The 22319-nt window shown below is 45.0% G+C and overlaps 1 protein-coding gene across 1 annotated transcript in view; it reads right to left on the bottom strand.

The window, feature by feature from the left end:
• The window catches only part of DHX15 (DEAH-box helicase 15), a 1215680-nt gene that overhangs the window by 923488 nt on the left and 269873 nt on the right, over window positions 1–22319 (bottom strand). The window contains exon 4 of the mRNA XM_044062183.1: window positions 9594–9758. Coding sequence (XP_043918118.1) covers window positions 9594–9758 — 165 coding nt within the window. The remainder of the gene's footprint in view (window positions 1–9593; window positions 9759–22319) is intronic.

Below are 22319 nucleotides of genomic sequence, written 5' to 3'. Positions count from 1 at the left end.
TGCCCTATCCTCCATTTTCTTTAAAACCTCTTCTGCTTTAACCCCAAATAAGACATCCTGCTGTAAGGGTGCATCTAGTAACTTTGCTTTAACATGATCAGGCAGAGTTTGTTCCTTTAACAAAGCATGCCTACGTATAACAGACCCAGTAACAGCTGCTCTACAGGAAGCTTCCAAGGAATCAAATCCACATTGTAAAGTATGTTTGCCCACCTGTTCAGCTGCATGCAACAGATCCTGCATTTCCTTGAATTCAGACTGTTGAGGGTGCATGCTCATCTTTTGTTTTATTTGAGACATTAGGAATTGCTGGTATTTAAGAACGTGAAATTGACAATTTACTGCTCTCATAGCTAGAGTAGCTGAGGTGTAAACCTTCTTCCCCCACCTATCTAGTGCTCTGGAGTCCCTTTCAGAAGGTACAGGATTTTTAGCCATAGAAGCCTTTGCCCCTTTGGGACCCTGGGAGAGAGTCTCTGGATCAGCAACAGGTCTTTTGTAAAGGAATTTGTGAGAGTCAGCCACTTTATAGTATCTATCTGGTTTGGCTGGAGCAAAAGGCAGAAAATATGGATTTAGACTAGATTCTAAGTAAACATCATCCACAATGTCTAAAACTGGGGGGATAGCAAGTGGTCTTGTGCTGGGGGAGTAAAAGAAACTCTAGGAGCCTTTTCTTTGAGTTGGAGTAGTCCTGACCTTGCCAGTGGAAATGTTCCCTCATGGTATGTAAGGTTTCCCCAAAGGAAAAGTCTTCAGGGGGGAGAAGCTGAGGGAATGGAATCTTCAGCATCAGAATCTTCATAAGGAGGAAAGGAGTAATCCTGTTCCTCAGAGGAGCCTGAGAAAATAGACACTTGATCAGAGGAGGCATAATCCTCCTCTTGTCTAGGCCTTTTGTCGCGGAGGGACCCCCGATTAAAGAAATCAAATCTTCAGCCATTTTAAGCATCTGTTTCTTAGGCATGGGGCCTTGAACTGGAGACTGAAGTGGTCTTTTTTGGTTTTAGAGGAGTCTTAAGCTTAGCATAAGATTTTATGGTGAGAGTAGTTGGTCTGAAGACACCTTCTGAAACCGAAGGTGTTTCTACAGCACCGGCTTCTCCTTCTGCAATGTCGTCGGTAGGGCATAAAGAAAATGGCTGCGTCGGCCTAGAACTCTCTGCCAGAGAATCTGAAGCGGCCTGGGGTTCCAATTCTGCGATAGCCAGGGGCTGCATAAGCACCTCACTGAAAACAGGAGAACCAGCGACTGGCCCAGCCGAGGCCTCGGAGTCTGGCTTGGATCTAGGCTGCCTGTCTTTATCTTTGCGTTTTTTATGCACGCCGGTAGTCGGTTGCTCCGACGGCAGTGTAATTAAATTTCGTACCGAAGTAGTGTTGTGCAAAATCAAACCGCTTTACAGTTCGCTTATTGAACCTAGCACAAAACCGACAACTAGTGATGTCGTGGTCTGGGCCTAGGCAAGGTATACAATAAGAATGGAAGTCCTTATGAGGTATTTGCTTCCACCAAGAAATGCAATTGTTAACTTTCTGACATCGGACTGAGGCAAGAAAAGGTTCCCCAACGGGGTAATTAGCTTTGAAGACTTCTGACTGAAACTCGATTCGAAAATCTCACGTGTCAGCCGACCGGCACTTGCGAACTGCTTCTGCTTCGGGCACCACGTGGCAAGAAAGACTGAAGAAAATGGCGTTGGATGCCTCTTGTATACCCCTGGCGCACTGACGTCAGGGAAGAAGCGACAGCAACAGACGCCGGACCAAGACTTTGGAATTCGGGCCAACTGACGACAGGATAACAAGTGTGAAGACTGCAGCAGGGTAACACAATGAACATCTCCCTAATCATCTTAACTACCTTCAACTTACTACTGCCCACAAACTAATCTTTAAACCCACTGCTTGCCCTGCACTAACTAATGTCTTGCCTTTCCACACTCCTCTCAGGCCCCTAAAATCAGCCCACCAAAATCTTCTTTCAGTACATAAACCTAAACATCCCCCTGGCCACCTTCTACTTTTATACTATAGCAAAAAATGGAACTTGCTTCCTCCCCTGCTAAGAGTCACTACAAACCCTGGACAAATCTCTACTCCATTCCCACCTCTCCCAAAACTGGAAATGTAATTGTTTACTTCCTACCTAAATCCACTAACGTCCCCTATATTCATGATTCTCCCTCTTGTCCCTCTTCATCCAGCTCTTTCTTCAGCTCCCCACCCTCAGTCTCTAACAATTTTTTCCCTGTATAAACTCTATGTAAATACTCTTTATATCTTCACTTCCCTACTGCCTATAATGCCTCTTCATGCAGCTGTTGCTCTGACCAGCAAACGTAAAACGCTGCTCTGACCAGCAAACGTAAAACGCTGCTCTGACCAGCAAACGTAAAAAGTACAGTTTTGTACCTACCATAAATGTATATGTTAAGAGTGTTCAACCTGTTGCAGTCATCACACTTGGGTTATCCTGCCGTCAGGCGGTCCCCGCAATCAGCCCAAATTCCAAAGTCTTGGTCCAGCGTCGGTTGCTGTCGCTTCTTCCCAGACGTCAGTGCGCCATGGGTATATAAGAGGCATTAGACGCCATTTTCTTCAGTTTTTCTTGCCCCAGATGTCTGGTGCCCCCAAACGGTAGGCAAAGTATATACATACACACATATATATATATATATATATATATATATATATATATATATATATATATATATATATAAATATATATACATATATATATATATATATATATATATATATATATATATATATATATATATATCTATATATATATCTATATACATATATATATATACATATATATATATATATATATATATATATATATACACACATATATATATATATATATATATATATACATACATATACACACACACATATGGCTATATAAAAATAAATCAAAACCCTGAGGTACAAGCAAATACACCACAGAGGTAGTATAGGATAAAGTGGTAGAGATAAGTTCAGCTAGTTCAGAGGGGATGGAGGGAGGGTAACCTGGACTGCTGCAGGATGAACACTCGAACATCTACATTTATGGTAGGTACAAAACTGTACTATGTTCATGCTACCCTGCTGCAGTCATCACACTTGGGTTGAATCCCAAAGCTAAGGAGGGGAGGTGGAGTCAAACAGGGTTAGAAGAAGCTAGTAGGCCCTGCAAAACTGCAGTGGCAAAACCAGCTCTAGTGTTAAAGAGGTAAGTGATCGTGTTTGGTGAAGGTGTGCACTGAACTCCAAGTAGCAGCTTCCAGAATATCCTTGGATGGCACTCCCCTGAGAAAGGCTGCTGATATAGCTGTAGCCCTGGTGGAGTGGGACTTAATGTTAGCAGGTACTGGTTTCCCATGATGTGTGTAGCAGAAATGTATGCAATGTCCTATCCATTTAGAAATGGTCTGTTTTGAGATAGGTTTTCCTTGTGATTCTGTAGCATAGGCTACAAAGAGCTGGTCAGTTTTTCTGAAAGCCTTAGTTTTATCCAAGTAGTAACGTAATTGCCTGTGAATGTCCAAAGAGTGCAGGAGTCTTTCTCCTTTGTTCTGGGGATTTGGGAAGAAGGTGGGCAAATGAATGGTTTGGTTTAGGGCCACACTGGATACCACCTTTGGCATAAAGGAAGGATTAGTTTGTAGAGCAACTCTGTCTTGATGAAAAATGAGGAAAGGTTCCACTGCCATTAGTGCTTGTAGCTCTGAGACTCTTCTAGCTGAGGTTATTGGTAGGAGTAGGGCAGTTTTCCATAAAAGAAATTTTAAATCAGTTGAGAAAGCTGGTTCAAAGAGCGGCAGTGTAGGCTTTTCCAGGACAAAGTTGAGATCCCAAGTAGGTGTTGGAGCTCTCCTTGGCGGTCTTAAGTTCTTAGCCCCTCTGAGGTACTGTCTTAGGAATGGATGTGAAAATAAAGGAGGATCCGTGCTGTAATGAGCTGAAATTGCTGAGGCGTGGATCTTAATAGATGAAAAGGAAAGTCCTTTGTGTAACATCTCAGTTAAATATTGTAGAATCTGAGGAATGTTCGGCTCCAGGGGATTTAGGCCTTTAGCCTGGTTCCAGGCGCAAAATCTTTTCCATTTGTCTGAATAGGTTTTCCTGGTGCTGGGCCTCCTGGCCTCCAAAATGACATCCATAACAGCTTTGGACAAAGGTGTTGGCTGGCTGTTTAGGTAATTTGCCATGCAGCCAAGTTTAAAGTCTTGAGCTGGCTGTGTAGAATCAGATTGTCTCGCTGGGTGAGCAGGTGAGGAATTTGTGGCAAAATCCATGGTGAGCCCTGGGCCATGTTCCTTAAAATTGGATACCAATGTTGGCGTGGCCAGTCTGGTGCAACGAGAATCATTTGTGGCCTCTCTAATCTGACTTTCAGCAGTACCTTTGCTAGAAGAGGCAGTGGAGGGAAGGCATATGCTGTTAATGTTTTCCAACTGAATGAGAGGGCGTCCACTTTCCAAGCTAGTGGATGGAAGGTCCTTGTGCAAAACGTTTGAAGTTGGTGGTTGTGGGGGCTTGCAAACAGATCTATGTCTGGGTGTCCTCATTTTTGAGCTCATTGCAAATACTTGTGGATCTAGTTTCCATTTGTGTGGATCCATGATGTTTCTGCTTAGGTCGTCTGCCAATGTGTTTTTCTTTCCTAGCAGGAATTGTGCTTGTAAGTGAACCTGGTAAGACAGTGCAGTGTTCCACAAGGTCATTGCTTGCCTGCATAGAGGGTAGGAATGTGTGCCCCCTTGCTTGTTTATGTACCACATAACTGTGGTGTTGTCTGCCCTTATTAGTAGTTGTCATGGGTGTAGAAGGTCCTTGAAAGCTGTTGGGGCATTCTGCACTGCTAGCATTTCTTTTTGATTGATATGCAGGTGTCTCTGATCTGTAGTCCATTTGCCCTGAATGAACTGTCCTGCCATGTGTGCTCCCCAGGCATAGTCCGATGCATCTGTTATCATAGTTTGTCTGGCTGGGGGTAAGGTGAAAGGCCGACCCTTGTTGAAGTGACATGCCTGTGCCCACCACAGAAACTCCTGTTGAAGGCAGGGACTGAGTGGAATCATTGTTTCCAAGCTGTGGCTGTGCTGAGTCCATACACTTTTCAGGTACCATTGTAATTTCTTCATATGCAGTTTTGCAAATGGTATTAGTAGTATGCAAGATGCCATAAATCCCAAGGCCTGCAGAATTTTTCTTGCAGGGAGTTGGGTCTTTGTTGCCATTATTTTGAAATATTGAAACCGCTGTCGTTTGCCTGGCGTGAGATAAGCCATCTGGGCCGTTATATTCAAGCTGGCACCCAGAAATATTATGTTTTGTGAGGGCACTAGTTTTGATTTCTTTTCGTTTACTGTGTACCCTAGGCAACTTAGGTGTTTGACAAATGCCAAATGCTGTAAAAGAATGTCCTTGCTTTCTGCTTGAATAAGACAGTCGTCCAGGTATGGGTATATCTGAATTCCTTTGTCTACTGTATGCAATTACTGGTGCCAGGCATTTTGTGAAGACCCTGGGTGCAGTAGATATGCCCTTAAAGGCAGTGCAGGTAATTGATAATGCATTGAACCTGCAATGAAGCGGAGGTATCTTCTGCAATTTTGTCTGATAGGTACATGCAGGTATGCCTCCTTGAGGTCCAAAGTGACTAGCCAAGCATTCTTGCCCAGCATGGGAAGAAGCTGCTGTAGTGTTAGCATCTTGAATTTTGGTACTTGCAGATAGGTGTTCAGAATTGAAAGATCCAAAATGGGTCTCCATGCTTAGTCATTTCTTGGAACTAGGAAGAGTCTTGAGTAAAACCCTTGTCCTTGCTCCTGTGTAGGTACCTGCTGAATGGCTCTCATGTTCATGAGAGCTGTAATTTGTTTGTGTGCCTCTGCCCATTGATTTGGTGGCAGGTTTGGCATTCCTTTGATCCTTGGTAAGGTATGAAAGTGGAATCTGTATCCTTGAGACACAATGTTTAGAACCCATTTGTCTTTTGTGATGATGTGCCAGTTGTCTGCAAAAAATGCTAGTTTTCCTCCCAAGGGTGTTGCCAGGAGAGATTTGCTTGGTAGTTTGAGGATAGAGTCATTGTGTCTAACTTCTGCTAGCTTGGGGCCTGTCTTCTCCTCTTTTCTGGGTAGCAGAACCCCATTGGCGAGGTTTGTAAGGGCCCTGTGACTGACCTCTGCCCCTTGGGCATCTGTATTTGCCCGTCTGTGATCTGTCTGAAGCTGGAAAGGACCAATTTTTTGTTGGCCAATTTCTGCTGAAGCGAGGGGGTTGTACCTGCAAGAAATCCTTGACCGTTTGCATAGATTTAGCCTTATCCTCCATTTTCTTTAAAACCCCTTCTGCTTTGACACCAAATAATACATCCTGTTGTAAAGGTGCATCTAATAATTTTGCTTTAACATGGTCAGGGAGGGTTTGCTCTTTTAATCAAGCATGTCTACGAATGACAGAGCCAGTAACAGCTGCTCTACAGGAAGCTTCCAGTGAATCAAATCCACATTGTAAAGTATGCTTGCCCACCTGTTCAGCTGCATGCAACAGATCCTGCATTTCCTTGAATTCAGGCTGTTCTGAATGTGTGTTCATTTTTTTGCTTTAACTGAGACATCAGGAATTGTTGATATTTCAACATGTGAAACTGGAAATTTAATGCTCTCATAGCCAGAGTTGCAGAGGTGTATATTTTTTTTCTCCATCTATCTAGGGCTCTGGAATCTCCTTGAGGGCACATGATTTTTAGCCATAGAAGCTTTTTCTCCCTTAGGACCCTGGAATATGGTTTCTGGGTCAGCTACAGGGCTTTTATAAAGGAATTTGAGAGAGTCAGGTACTCTGTAGTATCTGTCTGATTTGGCTGGAGCAGGAGGTAGAGAGTCTGGATTTAAACTAGTCTGGATTTAAACTGGACTCCAAGTAGGCATCATCCACAGTATCTAAAACAGGAGGGATAGCAAGAGGTCTGTGCTGGGGTAATAAAAGGAACTCTCGGAGCCTTTTCTTAGAATCTGAGTAATCCTGGCCTTCCCAGTGAAAATGTTCCCTCATGGTATGTAATGTTTCCCCAAAGGAGTAGTCTTCAGGGGGCGATGCTGAGGGAACAGAGTCTTCAGCATCAGAATACTCATAAGGTGGAAAAGTGCAATCCTGTTCCTCAGACGAATCTGAGGAGAGAGAAACCTGGTCAGAGGATGCGTAATCCTCCTCTTGTCTTGGTCTTACCAGGAGGGGGATGGGAAGCCCTGATAAGGGTAATTAAATCTAAAGCCATCTTAAGCATCTGTTTCTTAGGCATGGGGCCTTGACCTGCAGACTGATGTACAGTTTTCTTAGGTTTTAAAGGAGTTTTAAGCTTAGCATAAGATTTAATGGTGAGTGTAGTCGGTATGAAGACACCTTCTGCAACCAAAGGAGTTTCCTCTGCACCGGTGACTAATTCTGCTCCGGTGTCGGTAGATGGCTGCGTCGGCCTAGTAGACTCTGCTTGGGAGTCGGCAGCTGTCTGGGGTTCCAGCTCTGCGGTAGTCAGGGGCTGCGTAGGCGCCTCACTGAAAACCGGAGAACAGACGCCAGGCCCAGCTGAGGCCTCGGGGTCTGGCTTATTCCTAGGCTCCCTGTCCTTATCCTTGCGTTTTTTATGAAATGCGGTTGTCGCCTGCTCCGATGGCATAATTAAATTTCCTACCAAAGTAATGCCGTGCGAAGTCAAAACGGCGTTTGATAGTGCGCTTATTAAGCCTAGGGCAAAACCGACAACCTGTGACGTCGTGGTCTGGGCCTAGGCAAGGAATACAATAGGAATGGAAGTCCTTATGAGGTATTTGCTTCCCAGAAGAAATGCAATTGTTAACATTTTCTGACATCTGACTAAGGCAAGAAAATGTTCCCCAACAGGGTACTTAGCTTTATTGAAGACTTCGGACTGAAATTCAAATCGAAAATCTCAGGTGTCGGCCGACCGGCACTTGCGAACTGCTTCTGCTTCAGGCACCGCATGGCAAGAAAGACTGAAGAAAATGGTGATGGATGCCTCTTGTATACCCCTGGCGCACTGACATCAGGGAAGAAGCAACAGCAACCGACGCCGGACCAAGACTTTGGAATTCGGGCAGACTGCGGGACCGCCTGACAGCAAGATAACCCAAGTGTGATGACTGCAGCAGGGTAACAAGATGAACATCGCTGCTCTGACCACCAAACGTAAAACGCTGCTCTGACCACAAACGTGAAACGCTGCTCTGACCACAAACGTGAAACGCTGCTCTGACCACAAACGTGAAACGCTGCTCTGACCACAAACGTGAAACGCTGCTCTGACCACAAACGTGAAACGCTGCTCTGACCACAAACGTGAAACGCTGCTCTGACCACAAACGTAAAATGAATCTTCGTCTAATTGTTTCTTCCTCCTCCTGGCATTTCTTCTCCTTTATTTGTTTGCACCACCTCTTTCCAACACTTCTCTTCTGATTTACTTCTTTTGCATTTCAAATGTATGTGCATTTCATTTTCTGTGCTAACAATACAATTGTATAAAATTTTTTTTTTCCTGGTTTGTAAATTAAGTGTGCAATTTGTTTGTAATATGGAGCTTTTCACCCCAGGCCTATCTGTGATAGTGGTCCAGGCCTAGACAGAAAAGGAACGTAGTATGCAAGTCCATGTACAGCATCTACCTATATGCACTTACCCATCCTAACGGAATTACAAATCTAAATAACCACGGAGTAAGTAAGCAAAAAAAGCAAAAGACGACTCTATGGGGTACCAAAGAGCAAACAGAAATCAGTCTGACAGATGCACGACCTGCATTTGGGCTAGAGGTGGGACAGTCTGAGGTGCACACATATATCCATTATACACCCTTAAGCTTACAAGCTGAAGTCATGCGGACCTACAACTTTTGAAGGGTAAAACTTTGGTAACCCAGCATGACGTCAGCAGCGACAGCCCATAAGTCAGGAATACTGCAAAAGGGAGTTCAGTCAGGATATCTTGCTACTATTACAAGGATGTTCAAGAACACAAACTTCAAGTATGCAAAAGAAGACTTTCAAAAGGAAAGTGTGGATGATTCTCAAAAAAATGTCTGGCTTCTAAGGACCAACTGGACACTAAAAGCTGATGAGGCAAAACTCACTTGAGGAATGAGTGCATCAGCTTATGTTCTGTGACATTTAATAACCAAAATAAAACTCATCCAAAACAGGAATATATCTCAAATGAAAGATACACATTTCAGGTTCAAGCATCTTAGCAAGTTTACAAACTGAAGGACTGGAGAACGAATCTATTATCAAAATTTAACCAATGTGATAAGCAACACAATAAACTGCAGCATCAGGAATTAAAATAAAAAAAATAAATAAAATGCAGGGGGGGGGGCAAGCTTGAAAACATGGCAACAGTAACAAGGTTTTCAAGCATTACTGGGACATATGATGCAAAGTGCCAGACAAATAGAACATATCTAGCAGAATAATGTCCAATTTACGTGACTTACTGTCATAAGATCAACAGGCACTTCTGCAAACCATCTTTTTACACTTTGCTTCACATAAAATAATCGATGTATAAGCTACTGTACCTTTAAGTCTGATCTCTGCCTCACAACTTCTTTCAACACACCCATAAGAATGTCTGTCGCAAGGGTACGTTCATGAGCCTCGTCAAGAATAATAACACCATAGCGTTCCAGCAATGGATCGTTCATGGCTTCTCGAAGTAACATACCATCTGTCATGTACCTGTGCATAAGGTGAAACAAATCAATGCAGTCAAAATTAAATTTTCATCTTCCTACACTAAACCAAAACACAGGAATTATTATTTTTTGTGCCCCTTCTGTAATCCCACAGCTATCCCATGGCCTTTACTGCTTCTACCAGCACTCCAATAACCCCCGGTATAATGCCCAAGTTTATACCACAGCCAGCAAGGATCTTAATGGCACCAGGGGAGGGGGGGGGGGGTCAAAGTATCTTCTAGTCAGGGGTTTACAGTTCTGACTTATCTTCGATCTCCCTTACCACCGCCCTTGCAATCTCCTTAGTGACATCCAAGGGACAAAAGCGTGCAACACAGACAGGTGGAGTGCTGCCCAGCCTGCACTGCAGCTCAGCCAAGCCTCCGCCCTTTCTCCCTTTGAACTATGCATCCCAACAGCATCATCACTCGACTCCACCAGGGATCATCATGGAAGACTCCCAAAGGTCCACCCTCCCAGGAATGGTTAATGCCCATTCTCCCTCGCTGCTGCTCCTTCAGTCGACAGAACCACTAACTGATCCTGGGTCAGCTAGATCATATAGTCAGGGCTTTAATCCTTTATATCACTGGAGAGGCAATATAAAGGAATTACGTTTAGACTCAAAGTTGTACAACTCTGATCATACCTTGCAGATTAGACTATAACAATGAGTGTTTTTTTTTTTTTTTTTTTAACTTGTTTAAGCAAGGGGTAGCTTTTAGCAAATAAATATGGGTGCACTGTTTTTTTTTACTCTGTTCCTCCTCCGACCACTGAGTTTACTTTCCAATCTGCTCTTATGACCCACTCATTACCGCTGACCAGCATCTCTATGGCCCAGTACCAGGAATCTCATCACCACTCCAAGGACTGACTTTTTTTGCAGTTGCTTGCTAGTGTTCAAGACATTAGCATGCAATGCGCCTTTGCAGGGCATGCCACACAACCTTGTCAAGTCATCCCCACTGTCCACAAGGGATTTTACTGTGTAGCATGCCTATGAGAACACACACACACACACACCTCTTCCCAAGGAGTGGCAAACAAGTTTAAGCCTGGTAATTCCTCTCCTCCTCCTCACCAGTTCTCACAGGCACAAAGCCATTACTCCAACTACTACTTAAATGTCCAAGATTATGGTGACTATGCTCACTCCAATATACTATGTTCATTATGGGGATCACTGTCACAGTACCTTTAATAACACCGGAGAGGAGTAAGAAGGAAGTGGAAGACAGCTGGCCAGAGACATATGAAGGTGGAAAGAATAGTTGTGTAATATCTTACCATAACCAAAGATGTCTTTCTCTTCTATGTTGCAGTATTCCAAATTCTTGGGTTTTCCTCTTTTGCTACCCAAATGTCCAGCCAGTATACAAAAGCTTGTAGTCACTACTAGGTAAGTTGGACATCTAACATTAGCCTAGGGAGCATGGGCCATAAAAGTGACGTCTGCATGTACCTTTCCACAGAAATGAATGCCCCAGTCAGACCCCAGTCCTGGGATAGCTCTATGGGCTCTGAAAGAGACTGTTCAAATGGAGAAAAGGAGGTAAGGTGGGAGGGAATGAATATTGCAACATGGGAAGAGAGGGACATCTATGGTTATGGGAAGATTTTACACAACTATTGTGTGTCCTCCTATTCTCATGTTGCAGTATTCCAAACTCTTGGGTGAGTGCCAAAGCTCACAGGGAAGAAGGTGTTGGTGGTATGGAGTCACTCTCTGTGAAGCCATGCAGGATTGCCCTAGAAAACCCCGCTCTGGATCTGGAGACATGATCCACCCTGTAGTGTTTAGTGACTATGGACAGAAGACAGAGTAGCTGCCTCTAGGATGAATGCAGAGTCCAATCCTTTGAAGAAGGCCCCAGATGATGCTATGGCCCTAGTGGAGTGGGCCTTAATTTTGGATTTGAATGGTTTCCCATGGAATGTGTAGCAAAAGGATATAGCTTTGGAAATCCAAACCGAAATGGTCTGCTTTGTCACCGCCATTCCCAAGGCTCTGGGCTGGAAGGAGACAAACAGTTGGTCTGATTTTCCTATGGCCTTAGTCTTGTCAAGGTAAAAAATCTAAGTCGTCTGTGAACATCAAGGGATATAACCCAATTTAAGGATAGCTCATTGACCACCTTGGGCATAAAGGAGGGGTTGGTCCTCAGAGTCACTCTACCCTTGTAGAAAATGAGGAAGGAAGGTGTTGCCATGATGGCATGGAGATCTGACACTCTTCTGTGTGATGTCTGGGCCACCAGGAGTACAGTTTTCCAGGTAAAATGTTTCAGAGATGCCTTGGAAGCAGGTTCACAGGGGGCAACAGTGAGTTTCTCCAACATAATTCAGATCCCATGGATGAGGGACCTGCCTCCTGTGGGGGGAGGGGGGGGGTCTGAGGTGTAGTACTCCCTTAATGAATAACTGAAGGGAGACAGGAGGCTTAAGGAGGATCAAGAGGCAAACCGGCTGAAATGTGTAGTAGCAAGGTGTGTTTTAACAGAGGAATATACCAACCATGCTTGCACGAGTTCACACAGGTAGGACAGCCAAGAGGGGACCTCACTCTGCAATGGGTCTAGCAGTCTTTGACATCACATGGAGAACCTCTTCCATTCAGACAAACACAATTGTTAGTATTGGGTTTCCTGGCCTCCTGCAGGACTGCTAGCACGATCTGAATGTAAAGGTGCCTGGGAAGAATCAGACTTCTATCACCCACAGAGTTAGATTCAGAGAATCCAGGTGGGGATGGATCAGAGATCTCTTCTTGTGTGAGAAGGTCCACTCTGTGAGGTAACTTGCGGCGATCGCCCTTGGCTAAATGCAGAAGGAGGGGAAATCAGTGCTGTCTTGGTCAAAAGGAAGTCACCAGCAAGATTTTTGATTTGCCTGCTGGATATTCAGCAGGACTTTTTGAAGTAATGGGAAGGGTGGAATGCACACAGAAGCATCCCCTTCCATGAGATGAAGGCATCTGTTGTTCCTACTAAGGGACTAGGTAGCCTGGTGCAAAACAGTGGTAGTAGCTTGCTCAACAGGGAGGCAAACAGATCTCTTTGAGGTGTACCCCACCTGTGGACAATGTACAGAAACATTTCTGTGAAACATCCACTCGCAGGATTATGACATGGACCTGCTAAAGGTGTCTGCCTGATTGTTCTGAGATGAAGGGATATAAACTGCCTGCAGTAAGATTCTGTGTTGGGCTGCCAGGTCCCAGGCCTAGAGAGAAAGTCTGTAAAGCAAATAGGATTTAGTTCTTCCCTGTTTGTTCACATACCAAAGAATTGTAGTATTGACTGAACAACTTCAGGGGCCCTTGTTTTAGGCCATGAATAATGGCCGTCAGGGCAAATATGATTGCTCACATTTCCCTGATGTTGATGTGTTCCTGCCTGAAGGTGTGGGACCAGGTACCTTGTATATCAGGCTGCCCAGATTAGCCTCCCAACCCACATCTGAGGCATCTATGTACATTTCCTGGACAGGGGTGGGGGGTGGAGATGGGGTTGTAGTGGAAGTCCTGGGTTGACTATAACCTGCTTTAACCACCACTGAATCTCCTTCCTCAGACAAGGGAGGAAGGGGGTGCCAACGTCCAAGGGGTGTTGAGCCCATATGGACTTGAGGTACCACTGCAATTTTCTCATGTAGAGTCTTCCCAGAGGTAAAATGGGAATAGTGGAGGCCACTTAACCCAGAAGCCAGAGGTACTGTCTGGCTGTCAAACAGTTTTGTACCTACCATAAATTTAGATGTTCGAGTGTTCACCCTGCTGCAGTCATCACACTTGGGTTATCCTGTCGTCAGGTGGTCCCGCGGTCAGCCGGAATTCCAAAGTCTTGGTCCGGCGTCGGTTGCTGTCGCCTCTTCCCTGACGTCAGTGCGCAAAGAGTATATATAATGCAACAGACGCCATTTTCTTCAGTTTTTCTTGCCCCAGATGTCAGGTGCCCCCCAAAAAGGTGGTCAGAATTTAGAACCAAATGAAGTAACCTCTGCACAAACCCAAAATACCTTCAGCTATAAGCAAATACATCAGTAAAGTATAGAAGAGATTTAGCCAGTAGATCAGAGGGGATGGAGGGAGGGTAACCTGGACTGCAGCAGGGTGAACACTCTAACATCTACATTTATGGTAGGTACAAAACTGTACTATGTTCATAGTGTTACCCTGCTGCAATCATCACACTTAGGTTGAATCCCAAAGCTAAGGAAGGGGGGAGGTATCACAGAGGGTTAGTGGGGCCTATAAGGCCCTGCAGAACTGCAGTGGCGAAGCCCGCCCTGGTCTTAGAGTAAAGAGGCAAGTGATAGTGTTTGGTAAAGGTGTGTACTGAACTCCAAGTTGTAGCTTCTAAAATCTCCTTGGTTGGAACCTTCCTGAGAAAGGCTGTAGAGGTAGCTGTTGCTCTGGTGGAGTGGGGCCTAATGTTAGCAGGGACTGGTTTCCCATGATGGGTATAGCAGAAATGTATGCAATGACCTATCCATTTAGAAATGGTTTGCTTTGATATAGCCTTCCCTTGAGAAGCTGTAGCATAGGATACAAAGAGTTGGTCAGTTTTTCTGAAAGCCTTAGTTTTGTCCAAGTAGTAAAGTTGCCTGTGAATGTCCAAGGAATGCAGGAGTCTCTCACCTTTGTTCTGTGGATTTGGGAAGAAGGTGGGTAAGTGGATGGTCTGATTTAAAGCCACACTGGAAATCACCTTAGGTATAAAGAAAGGATTAGTTCATAGAGAAACTCTGTCTTGATGAAAAATGAGGAAAGGTTCCACTGCCATTAGTGCCTGTAGCTCTGAGACTTTTCTAGCTGAAGTTATTGCTAGGAGCAGGGTAGTCTTCCATGATAGGAACTGAAGATATGCAGAGAAAGCTGGTTCAAAGGGAGGTAGCGTTAGTTTTTCCAGAACAAAATTGAGGTCCCATGTTGGTGTAGGAAATCTCCTGGGTGGTCTAATGTTTTTTGCCCCTCTGAGGAACTGCCTTAGAAAAGGATGTGAAAATAAAGGTGGGTCCGTGTTGTAGTGAGCTGACATAGCTGAAGCATGGATTTTAATGGTGGAAAAAGAAAGTCCTTTATGCAACATCTCGGCTAAATACTGTAGAATGTGAGGCATGTGAGGCTGAATTGTGTCTTGGCCTTTAGCTTGGTTCCAGGCACAAAACCTCTTCCATTTGTTCGAATAAGCCTTCCTGGTGCTTGGCCTTCTGGCTTCCAGAATAACATCCAGAACTGCCTGGGAAAAGAGGAGCTGGTTGGAGGTTTAGTTGATTTGCCATGCAGCCAGATTTAAAGTTTTGAGCTGGCTGTGAAGAATCTGATTGTTTTGTTGTTTGAGCAAATGGGGGATTTGAGGCAATATCCATGGTGGGCTGTGAGCCATATTTCTCAATAGCAGGTACCAGTGCTGGCGTGGCCAGTCTGGGGCTATGAAAATCATTCGCGGTCTCTCCTTTTTGACTTTCAGAAGAACCTTTGTGAGGAGAGGCAATGGAGGGAAGACGTATACTGTCAGGTTTTTCCAACTGGAAGAGAGTGCGTCCACTTTCCAAGCTTGATGGTGAAAAGTCCTTGTACAAAATTTTGTTAGTTGATAGTCCTGTTTTCCAGTCCTCAAAACTATGTCTGGAAGGCCCCATTTTTGAGTTATCATTGCAAATATCTGTGGATCTAGTTTCCACTCGTGGGGATCCTTGATATTTCTGTTGAGGTCGTCCGCCAATGTGTTTTTCTGCCCTGGCAGGAATTGGGCTTGTAACTGAACTTGGTAAGCCAGAGCTGTGTTCCATAAGATCATTGCTTGCCTGCATAGAGGGTAGGAAAGTGTATCCCCTTGTTTGTTTATGTACCACATTACTGTGGTGTTGTCCGTCTTTATTACAAGTTGTCCTGGATGTAATAGATACTTGAAGGCCGTCAGAGCTTTCTGTACAGCTAGCATCTCTTTTTGATTTATGTGCAGATTTCTTTGATCTGCAGTCCATAGGCCTTGAATGTATTGTCCTGCCATGTGTGCCCCCCAGGCGTAATCTGAAGCATCTGTTGTGATACTGTGCCTGGCTGGGGGCAAGGTGAAAGGCTGACCCTTGTTGAGGTGACATGCCTGTGACCACCATAGAAATTCCTGTTGTAGGCAGGGAATGAGAGATATCATTGTGTCCAAGCTGTGGCTGTGTTGAGACCATACGCTTTTTAGGTACCACTGTAATTTCCTCATATGCAGCTTTGCAAATGGTATTATTAGTAAGCAAGATGCCATGAAGCCCAAGGCCTGCAGAATTTTTCTTGCAGTTAATTGCGTCTTTGTTGCCATTGTCTTGAAATATTGAGTCAGTTGTAGTTGTTTGTCTGGCGTGAGAAGTCTTCTGGGCCGTTGTATTCAAGCTAGCACCCAGGAATGTCATTATTTGTGAGGGTACTAATTTTGACTTCTTTTCGTTTACTGTGTACCCCAGGCAGTTTAGTAGATGCTTTACAAAGGCCAGATGATGTAAGAGAATGTTTTTGCTTTCTGCTTGGATGAGGCAGTCTAGGTATGGATAAATTTGAATTCCTCTTTGTCTGCAGTATGCAATTACTGGTGCCAGGCATTTTGTAAAGACTCTGGGCGCAGTAGATAAGTCAAAGGGCAGTGCAGAGAATTGGTAAATGGTTGAACCTGCAATGAAACGGAGGCATCTTCTGCAACTTTGTCTGATAGGGACATGCAGGTATGCCTCCTTGAGGTCCAACGTTACTAGCCATGCTTCCTTGCCCAACATGGGAAGTAGCTACTGTAGTGCTAGCATCTTGAATTTGGGTATTTGTAGGTAAGTGTTTAGAATTGAAAGGTCCAGAATTGGTCTCCAGGCATTGTCCTTTCTGGGCACTAGAAAGAGTCTTGAGCAAAATCCTTGGCCTTGCTCTCGAGTAGGTACCAGTTGAATGGCTCTCATGTCCATGAGAGTTGTAATTTGTTTTTGTGCCTCTGCCCATTGATTTTGTGGCAGGTTTGGCATTCCTCTTCATTGGCAAGGTCTGAAAGTGGAATCAGTATCCTCGTAAAATGTCTAGGACCCATTTGTCCTTTGTGACAATGTGCCAGTTGTCTGCAAAAAGTGCGAGTTTTCCCCCCAAAGGGGGCTGCCATGAAAGTATTGCTTGGCCAGATGAGGTGCAAGTCATTGAGTTTGCCTTCTGGTGGATTGAGACCTGTCTTCTCCTCCCTGCTGTGTTGTAGTGCCCCATTGGCGAGGTTTATACTGGGCTTGTGATTGTACTCTGCCCCTTGGGTGTCTGTATTTACCCCTCTGTGGTCTGTCAGTAGCTGGAAAGGATCAACTTTTTGTTGGCCAGTTTCTGCTGAAGCGAGGGGGTTGGACCTGTAGGAAATCTTTGACTGTCTGCATAGATTTTGCCTTATCCTCCATTTTCTTTAAAACTACTTCTGCTTTAACTCCAAAAAGAACATCCTGCTGTAAGGGAGCATCCAGTAGTTTTGCTTTAACATGATCAGGCAGAGTTTGTTCCTTTAACCAAGCATGCCTGCGTATAACAGACCCAGTGACAGCTGCTCTGCAGGAGGCCTCCAAAAGAATCAAACAGACATTGTAAGGTATGTTTGCCCACCTGCTCAGTGGCGTGCAACAGATCCTGTACTTCTTTCAATTCAGATTGTTGAGGGAGAGTGGTTATTCTTTGCTTTAACTGAGAGATTAGGAATTGCTGATACTTAAGCATGTGAAATTGGCAATTCAGTGCCCTCATAGCTAGAGTGGCTGAGGTGTAAACCTTTTTCCCCCACCTGTCTAGTGCTCTGGAATCCCTCTCAGAAGGTACTGGGTTTTTAGCCATAGAAGCCTTAGCCCCCTTGGGACCCTAGGAGATAGTCTCTGGGTCAGCTACAGGGCTTTTGTAAAGAAATTTGTGGGAATCAGGCACTCTATAGTACCTGTCAGGCTTAGCCGGAGTAGGAGGTAGAGTGTCTGGGTTGAAACTGGATTCTAAATAATCATCCACAATGTCCAAAACTGGTAAGATGGCTAGTGGTCTGTGTTGGGGGAGTAAAAGAAACTCTCTGAGCCTTTTCTTAGAGTCAGAGTAATCCTGACCTTCCCAGTGAAAATGTTCCCTCAGTGTGTAAAGTTTCCCCAAAAGAGTAGTCTTCAGGAGGAGAAGCTGAGGGAATAGAGTCCTCAGCATCAGAATCTTCATAAGGGGAGAAGGAGTAATCTTGGTCCTCAGGAGGAGTCTGAAGAAATGGACACTTGTTCAGAGAATGCATAATCTTCCTCTTGTCTAGGCCTTTTGTCAGGAGGGGGCTGGGAACCCCTGATTAGAGAAAAATCTTCAGCCATTTTGAGCATCTGTTTCTTAGGCATAGGGCCTTGAACAGGAGACTGAAGTGCAGACCTTTTAGATTTAGTAGGAGTCTTCGACTTAGAAAACGTTTTAATGGTGAGGGTCGTCTGCCTGAAAACGCCCTCAGAAACCGATGGCGTTTCTGCAGCACCGACGTCTTTTGTAGCAATGTCGTCGGATGGGCCTGAACTAAATGGCTGCGTCGGCCTGGTGCATTCCGCCAAAAGTTCCGTAGCGGTCTCGGGTTCCAGATCTGCGGTAGTCAGGGGCTGCGTCGGAGCCTCACTAAGGACCGGAGACCGGATTAGCCGAGGCCTTGGAATCTGGCTTAGGCCTGGGCTGTCTGTCCTTATCCTTGCGTTTTTTGTGCACGCCGGTAGTCGGTTGCTCCAATGGCATGGAGTAGTTGAATTTCCTACCGAAGTAGTGTCATGCAAAATCAAAGCGTCTTTTAATAGTACGCTTATTAAACCTAGCACAAAACCGACAAGTAGTGACGTCGTGGTCTGGGCCTAGGCAAGGTATGCAATAAGAATGAAAATTCTTATGAGGTATTTGCTTCCCACAAGAAATACAATTGTTAACTTTTTCTGACATCGATCTGAGGCAAGAAAAGTTTCCCCAATGGGGTACTTAGCTTTATAGAAGACTTTGGTCTGAAATTCGAATTTGAAAATCTCAGGAGTTGGCCGACCGGCACTTGCGAACTGCTTCTGCTTCGGGCACCGCGCGGCAATAAAGACGGAAGAAAATGGTGTCTGTTGCATTATATATACCCCTGGTGCAATGACGTCAGGGAAGAAGCAACAGCAACCGACGCCGGACCAAGACTTTGGAATTCCGGCCGACTGCGGGACCGCCTGATGATAGGATAACCCAAGTGTGAGGACTGCAGCAGGATAACACAATGAACATCAGTGGCTTTGAGGACTGTGGCCAGGTATTGGGCAGGCCTTCCACATTTTGGGGCTGGAGGAATGCCCTCATAACATCTGTTCTTATTCTGCACCCCAGGAAAACCTGGTCCTGGAAAGGACTCTGGCTGGACTTGGGAAAGTTTGTTAAATCCCAGTGCCTGCAGGAGGGAGATGACTTTGTGGAGTTGGCTCTGCAGAGATGTGGAGCATTCTGCCTAAATCATGAGGTCGTCCAGGCATGGGAAAAATTGGATCCCTTGGACCCTGCAGTAGGGCATCACAGGAGCCAGACATTTGGTGAAGACCCCTGGAGCAGTAGACAGTCCAAAGAACAAGAGTAAGCATGCAAAAGGTGGAGACCTTCAAGACAGGTTGACGTGAGAGAGATCCAGGATAAGTTCCCAGGGTCCATCCTTCCTTTGAATAGAACCCCTTTCCTTTTTCTGCCAGAGGAACTGGTTATAGAGTTCCTTGAGAAAGGAGAAGGGCTATGACTGGCTGGAATACAGAGTTGGGCCTTTTGGTGGCTGAGGATCCCTCCAGGAGAAGAGAAAACAACCCAGGACATAAAATAGCCCTTTTCTATAATGGAGAGAACCCACCTGCCTGAGGTAAAGAGCTGCCAAAGGGGCAGACACAATGAGAAAGCCTTAGGGACAGGGGAATGGAGTCTGGAGGGGGTGACAGTGAAGGCAGGTAGTCACAGGCTACCTGCCCTACTCTGAAAGGGAGTTTTCTGGGTAGGAAGAAGGGGTCTGCTATTTCCTTGCGCCTCTTTTGCTTCTAGCATGGGGAGCTGGAGCAGTGTGTTCCCTAATGAACTGCGTCTCTGATGGATAGTTCCTCTGAAATTTGGGAAAAGGGGAGACTAACAGGTGTTTAAGGTTTTGCAGCTCCTTCTCTTTCTGCTGAAGGGCCTTAAATAGCTCAGCCATTTCAGATCCAAAAAAGGGCAGAGTTATCCAGGGGTGAATCCATTAATTTTGCCTTAATGTCATCACATAAGAACTGAAGGCTTAACCAAGAATATAATCTTAGGAATGAAGCCGAGGCAGCTGATCTTACAGAGGCTTCTGCAGCAGCAAAGCTGCAACGAACAGAGTGCCTAGTGACTTGTCATGAGAGATTGAGGTTAGAAATTTGAGATGACCTCACAGACTCACCTTGCAAGGCTAAGATTTTGGTGACCTTGGTCAAAGTGCCAAGGCATACTTGGACATGTGTCTAGTAATTTACTGCCCTGAAGGCCAGGGCTGAGGAAGTATAAGCTTTCTTACCAAGGTGCTCCATGACCTTACTGTCATTGTCAGTGGGGAGGACGGAGGTAGATGGCAGTAATTTCGATGGCTTATCTGCAGCGACAGAGACATTGGCAGTCTCAGCCAAAGGGCATTTGATCAAAAAATTTGCCCCTTCAGGGACCTTGTAGAACCTGTCAGGTCCCCTAGGAGCAGGTGGTTGAGAATCAAGGTTAACTGATGCAGCATGGAAGGCATCCAAGAAAGCTGGTAATACTGGGGGGATTGCAGAAGGAGTATGGGGATTCCATCTGCAGGACCTCATCTTTTTGTACTTATCTTCTGAAATTTGAACATCTGAAGCAAAGGTGGCAAGAATGCTAACATTGACTGGCAGCAGAGAAGTTCTGAATAAAGGTACGTGCAGACGTCACTTTTATGGCCCACACTCCCTAGGACAATGTCAGATGTCCAATGTACCTAGCAGTCACTTCAAGTTTTTGTAAACTGGCCGGATGTTCGGGTAAAAATAAAGGAAAACCCAAGAGTTTGGAATACTGCAGCATGAGAACAGAAGGACATTACTCACTCCTTAGAGAACTCACTTTACCCCTGAAAAAGATGCTCAGTACCAATGTTTACAAACAGCAAACACAGCTTAAGCATACACCTTCACAGCTGCATAATACCTGCCTGCTTTGAAAATGACCTGCCCATAAGAGAGGACCACAGACAGCTCCGACAGGCTTGATCCATCTCCTCTGTGAGGGCACCAGTGGGAGAATCTTTTCCACTAAGCTACGAAGAAAGTACAGTGGTGTACACTTACCATAAATGTAGATGTTGGAGTGTATTCACTGTTGCAGTCATTACATTTGGGTAATCTGCTGGCAGGATGCCCTCAGTCGGCCTGAATTCCAAAGTCTTGGGTCCTGCGTCTGTTGGTGTCTCCTCTTACATGACATCAGGTTGTCAGGGGTATAAAACAAGCAGCCAACACCATTTTATTTAGTTTTTCTTGCCCCAAATGTCAGGTACCCCCAAACAGGTAGCAAAAATATATATCTGCATGCATCAATATAAACTTTACCTTCATCTACAAGCAAATATACCACATAGGTTGCAAAAGATAGAGAAGGAAAGATAAACTTCAGAAAGAAAGGGGGATGGCGGGCAGGTAACCTGGACTGAAACAGTGAATACACTCGAACATCCACATTCATGGTAAGTGTACACAACTGTACTATGTTCTTCAGGTTTCAATGCTGCAGTCATTACATTTGGGTAGAATCCCAAAGCTATGGTTGGGAGGCTGGAGCTAAACAGCATTAGGTACGGCTATAAGGCCCTGCAGAACTGCAGTGACAAAGCCTGCCCTAGACTTAGAGTAGAGGCGCAAATGATAATGCTTTGTAAAGGTGTGAACAGAACTCCAAGTAGCAGCCTCTAGAAGGTCTTTGGTTGGTACTCCTCTGAGGAAGGCTGCTGAAGTAGCTGCAGCTCTGGTGGAATGATACCCAATGCCCTTGGGCACAGGTTTACCATGGTATAAGTAGCAGAAACGAATGCAGTGGCTTATCCACTTTGAAACGGTCTGCTTTGAAAAAGCCTTTCCTTCTGATGCTGCAGCTCGTCACTAGTAATTGCTCAGTTTTTCTTAGAGCTTTAGTCCTGCTCAAGTAGAATCTTAGCTGTGTACATCCAAGGAATGCAGAATTCTGTCCCCCTTGTTCTGCGGATTTGGATAAAAGGTTGGCAGATGAACAGTTTGGTTAAGAGCCACACTGGAAACCACCTTAGGGATAAATGTTGGAATTGTCCAGAGACACACCCTGTCTGGGTAAAATATGATAAAAGGTTCTACAGCCATGAGAGCCTGTAGCTCAGACTTCTTGCTGAAGTAATTGCTAATAGCAGAGCTGTTTTCCATAAGAATTTTATATCTGCAGTAGCAGCTGGCTCAAATGGAGGCAGGGTGAGTTTTTCCAACACATAATTGAGGTCCCCATGCAGGTATTGGTGATCTTCTAGAAGGCCTTAAATTTTTAGCTCCTCAGATA

This window comes from Protopterus annectens, chromosome 2.part1 (genome assembly GCF_019279795.1).
Source record: "Protopterus annectens isolate FY-2018-M chromosome 2.part1, PAN1.0, whole genome shotgun sequence".
NCBI classification, from domain to species: Eukaryota; Metazoa; Chordata; order Ceratodontiformes; family Protopteridae; genus Protopterus; species Protopterus annectens.
The sequence above is the reverse complement of the archived record's forward strand: the minus strand, read 5'-3'. Positions and strand labels throughout refer to the sequence as shown.